The 4344-nt window shown below is 51.8% G+C and overlaps 1 protein-coding gene across 2 annotated transcripts in view; it reads right to left on the bottom strand.

Annotated features, from left to right (window-relative positions):
- Positions 1-1001, bottom strand: part of Abo (ABO, alpha 1-3-N-acetylgalactosaminyltransferase and alpha 1-3-galactosyltransferase) — an 11727-nt gene extending 10726 nt beyond the window's left edge. For both annotated transcript variants that reach the window (XM_017800191.2, XM_008841372.3), the window contains exon 1: positions 891-1001. In XM_017800191.2, coding sequence (XP_017655680.1) covers positions 891-909 — 19 coding nt within the window. In that variant the 5' untranslated portion in view covers positions 910-1001. The remainder of the gene's footprint in view (positions 1-890) is intronic.
- Positions 1002-4344: the final 3343 nt, after the last annotated feature.

Here is a 4344-nt window from a genome sequence, read left to right as displayed (position 1 = left end):
GAGACCCTGTCTCAAAAAGACCAAAAAAAAAAAAAAAGGTGTGCACCACCACACCCTGCCACTTTTTTCTTTATTTTATGTGTATGAGTGTATTGCCTGCATGTATGTAAGGGCACACATGTCCTGCAATGCCTGGGGAGGTCAGAAGAGGGCGTTAGATCCCCTGGAACTGGAGTTAAGGACAGCTGTTGGCCCCCATGTGGGTGCTGGGAACAAAACGCAGATCTTCTGCAAGAGCAGTCAGTGCTCTTAACCACTGAGCCAACCCTCCAGCCCCAAATTTTATTTTAAAATGTGTACAACCAAGCTTCAACAATCCTGTGAAATGTGTCTCTGTTCCTACAACGGGAGCTTGCCATTCACTCCCTTTCCAAATTCTCCACCTGTACAAAGTCTTTCAACATAATCATGTTACTTCTTAAAGAAAGTAATGTAGCCCCACCTGGCCTGGAACTTGCTATGTAGACCAGGCTGGCCTTGACAGAGATCCACCTGCCTTTGCCTCCCAAGTGCCAGGATCAAAGGTGTGGGCCACATGCCCCGTTGCTAGTAGACTATTTTTAAATAAAAAAAAAATTAAAACATTTTGGAGTTAAAAAAAAAAATCTGAGCATATGACAAGTTAGTGTCATTGAGGCTAATAAACCTTGTGGATTCGTTTTTACTCAGATAATTCTGGCATTGTGGAAAACAAACGTGTCCATGTTTCTGCCATAACCCGCTCACTACAGGTGTTTCCAGCTCAAACTTTCCCACCCAAATGCGCCTGCACCGCAGACCTCCAAGTCAGGGTCTGCTTGTCCAGCCGCTCCACACCCGGTTCACACACTGCAGCCCCCGTCACTCGGCCACCCTGCCCACCCCTCCCGCCACCCCGGGGCCGCACTCACCCACCGGAGTCCAGGGCATCTCTGCCGTGCGCAGGGCTGAGCCCGCGATGCACTCCGCTGGGACCCGAGGCCACTCCGCTCTCGGGGACCCCAGGATACGGCCACCCCTCCCCGACACCCGCGGGCCCCCGGTCCCCGGCGCGGGCAGATCCCCTAGAGCGGCCGCATCCGACGCCCGGTGCCAGCTAACCGACTGGCTGGGTCCCAGACACACCAGAAGGACAGTCTCCCAAGGCCCCTTCCGGTGCCCGAAGCCCCGCCCCTTGACGTCGCGGGGCCTAAATCCCCCCTTCCCGCTCAGCCCCTGGCCCCCAGGCGCCCCGACACCAGGACATGTGACCCAGACCCTTGGCTCTACAAAAGCACCCCCACTCCAGCCTTGTGGCCCCCGCCTCTGGTAACCTAGGCTACCTGATGCCCCGCCCATCCCCGGACCACACCTCTGTCATGCCAACCTGTCATGCCAACCCTGGGGTGGGACTATAACATCCCAGAAGGTAGGGAAAACCTAAAGGTCTATCACCAGATTCTTATGTGGGGAGGGTCTCTGGGAAGCTGCTAAGCACCCCACCAATTTGTCTAAGGTCAGTCAGGTGATGCAGGGAAGGGCTGAGTCTCCTGGAGCGTGCCTGGAACCCCTGTTAGAGACTTTCAGAATTTATACTCCCATAAATCCAGAGGCCCGAGAGAATCAGATGGCCATCAATATGGATTTCGTAAATCAGGCAGCTCCAGACATAAACCGAAAACTTCAAAAGCTGGAAGCTTTCCAGGAAAAAATCCTTTCTGAGCTGATGGTGGTGGCAAACAAGATATTTAACAATACAGAAACCCTGAAGAAAGACAAACGAAAGGGCTGGCTAGGATACTGTTGGCTGAAAGAGCAACGGATCCTAAATGGGGGGACCAACCCCCTATGAAAAAGGGAACCCGAGCCCCGTGACCCCCACAGGAAGGTCAGCCCCACCTAAAAAGAGACCAGTGTGCATATTGTAAACAGCTGGGCCACTGGGCTAGGGAATGTCCTCAAAGGACGGGATGCCAGCCTCCCTCCAAACACAAGATCCTTGAGTTGGCGAACCTAGAAAACTGAAGGGCCGGGCTCTGCGAGCCTCCACTATGAGCCCTGGGTGACCCTACAAGTGGAGGGACGAGCCGTCAACTTCCTAGTTGACACCGGAGCACAATATTCAGTTTTGAAAGAGCCTATGGGAAAATTGACCAGTAAATGCACCTGGGTGCAAGGGGCCGTGGGAATCGCTCAGCACCCTTGGACTACCAAAAAGGAAGTAAACTTAGGTAAGAAGACAGTTTCACACTCCGCTTTGGTGGTCCCAGAAGGCCCGTATCCCTTATTGGGTAGGGACTTGCTAAATAAAATGAAGGCTCAGATCCATTTCTCTGGGAGAGGACCTCCTGATGTGACTGTACCAGACGCAGCCTATATCCTATGCTTACAGTTAGAAGAATGGAGAGTGCACGCCCCACCCCCTCAAAAGAGACCAACCACTATGCTCAAGGACCTCCAGGCAACAATACCTGGAGTTTGGGAGGAAACTAATCCCCCAGGGAAGGCCATCCAACAGCCACCAATAATGGTGACTTTAAAAACTAATGCTCAGCCTGTAAGAGTCAAACAGTACCCGATGATTCTCGAAGCTAGGGTAGGAATTACCAAACACATAAACTGCCTTAGGGAGTTCAGTATCCTGTTTCCATGCCAATCTCCATGGAACACCCCTCTCCTACCTGTCAAGAAACCAGGGACTAACGATTTCCACCCAGTACAGGATTTGAGAGAAGTTAACAAGAGGGTAGAGGATATCCACCCTACAGTCCACAACCCGTATACCCTGCTGAGCTCACTCTCTCTGGAGCGAAGGGTCTATACTGTTTTAGATCTCAAAGATGCCTTCTTTAGTCTGACCTTGGCAAAGGAAAGTCAACCCATCTTTGCCTTTGAGTGGCAAGACCCAAACCAGGGGTTTAATGGGCAACTCACTTGGATGCGACTGCCACAGGGGTTCAAGAACTCCCCCACAATCTTTGACAAGTCTCTACATCAGGACTTGCAGGAGTATCGGGCCTTGCACCCAGAGGTAAGCCTCCTACAGTATGTAGATGACCTGTTGATTGCCACTGAGGATGAGGGCACTTGTCTTCAGGCCACCAGAAATTTGCTCCTGACCTTGGACCAACTGGGGTATAAGTTCTCTGCGAAGAAGGCTCAGCTCTGTGTCACAGAGGTAATGTACTTGGGGTACCAATTAAGGGATGGGCAGAGGTGGCTGTCACCAGGCAGAAAGCAAGCCATTATGGGAATTCCAAGCCCAAGATCCTGCAGGCAGTTGTGAGAGTTCCTGGGATTGGCAGGCTTGTGCCGGCTCTAGATACCTAGATTCACCAAGCAGGCAAAACCCCTGTATGAAGCCGCTCCAGGGAATGAGTCATCCTTCCTATGGACTGAGACTCAGGAGAAGGCTTTTCAAGAAATTAAGAAGGCTTTATTGCAGGCTCTGGCCTTGGCTGTGCCAGATATCCATAAGCCCTATCAGCTCTTTGTTGTCGAACGAGCGGGAATAGGGAAGGGAGTCCTGACCCAAATGCTCGGGCCATGGAAGAGACCTGTGGCATACTTGTCAAAAAAGCTTGATCCCGTGGCCTCGGGATGGCTGGGCTGCCTCACAATTATCGCACCCATGGCCTTATTGGTTAAGGATGCAGACAAGCTCATCCTGGGACAGCCCCTGATGGTCACCACCCCTCACTCGATTGAGGGGGTCCTTAAAAATCCCCCCAACCGATGGATGACAAATGCTCAGTTGATGCATTATCAGGCCTTGCTCCTTAATCCCCCTCGCATCCAGTCCTTCTCCAGAACCACTCTCAATCCTGCCACTTTGCTGTCAGAACTGGATATTGAGGTCCTGCACAACTGCCTGGAGGTACTCTGCAGCTTACGTGGGATTCCGGAAGACTTGACGGATGTTCCATGGCCCCACCCGGACTAAATTCTGTTCATGGATGGAAGCAGCTTCATTAAGGAAGAAACCAGGTATGCAGGGGTGGTGGTCGTCAGTCCATCAAGGACAGTGTGAGCCTCCTCTCTACCAGACAGGACCTCTGCCCAGAGGGCTGAAATAATTGCCCTGACTTAGGCTCTAGAGCTAAGTAAAGACCAGACTGTTAACATTTTCACTGATAGCTGTTTCACTTTCACTACGGTGCATGTCCACGGAGCTGTATACAAAGAGAGGGGGCTCCTGAGAGCAGAAGAAAAGACGATCAAAAATAAACAAAAGACCTTAAAACTCCTGGAGGCCATATGGTTACCAAAGAGACTGGCCATCATCCATTGTCCTGGGCACCAAAAAGGGGATTCCCTGAAGGCACAGGGAAACAGGAGAGCGGACCTAGCAGCCAGAGAAGCAGCCCTAACAGCCTCGAACCTACT

This window comes from Nannospalax galili, unplaced genomic scaffold (genome assembly GCF_000622305.1).
Source record: "Nannospalax galili isolate Female #2095 unplaced genomic scaffold, S.galili_v1.0 scaffold8141, whole genome shotgun sequence".
NCBI classification, from domain to species: Eukaryota; Metazoa; Chordata; class Mammalia; order Rodentia; family Spalacidae; genus Nannospalax; species Nannospalax galili.
This window is presented reverse-complemented; position numbering and strand designations above follow the sequence as displayed.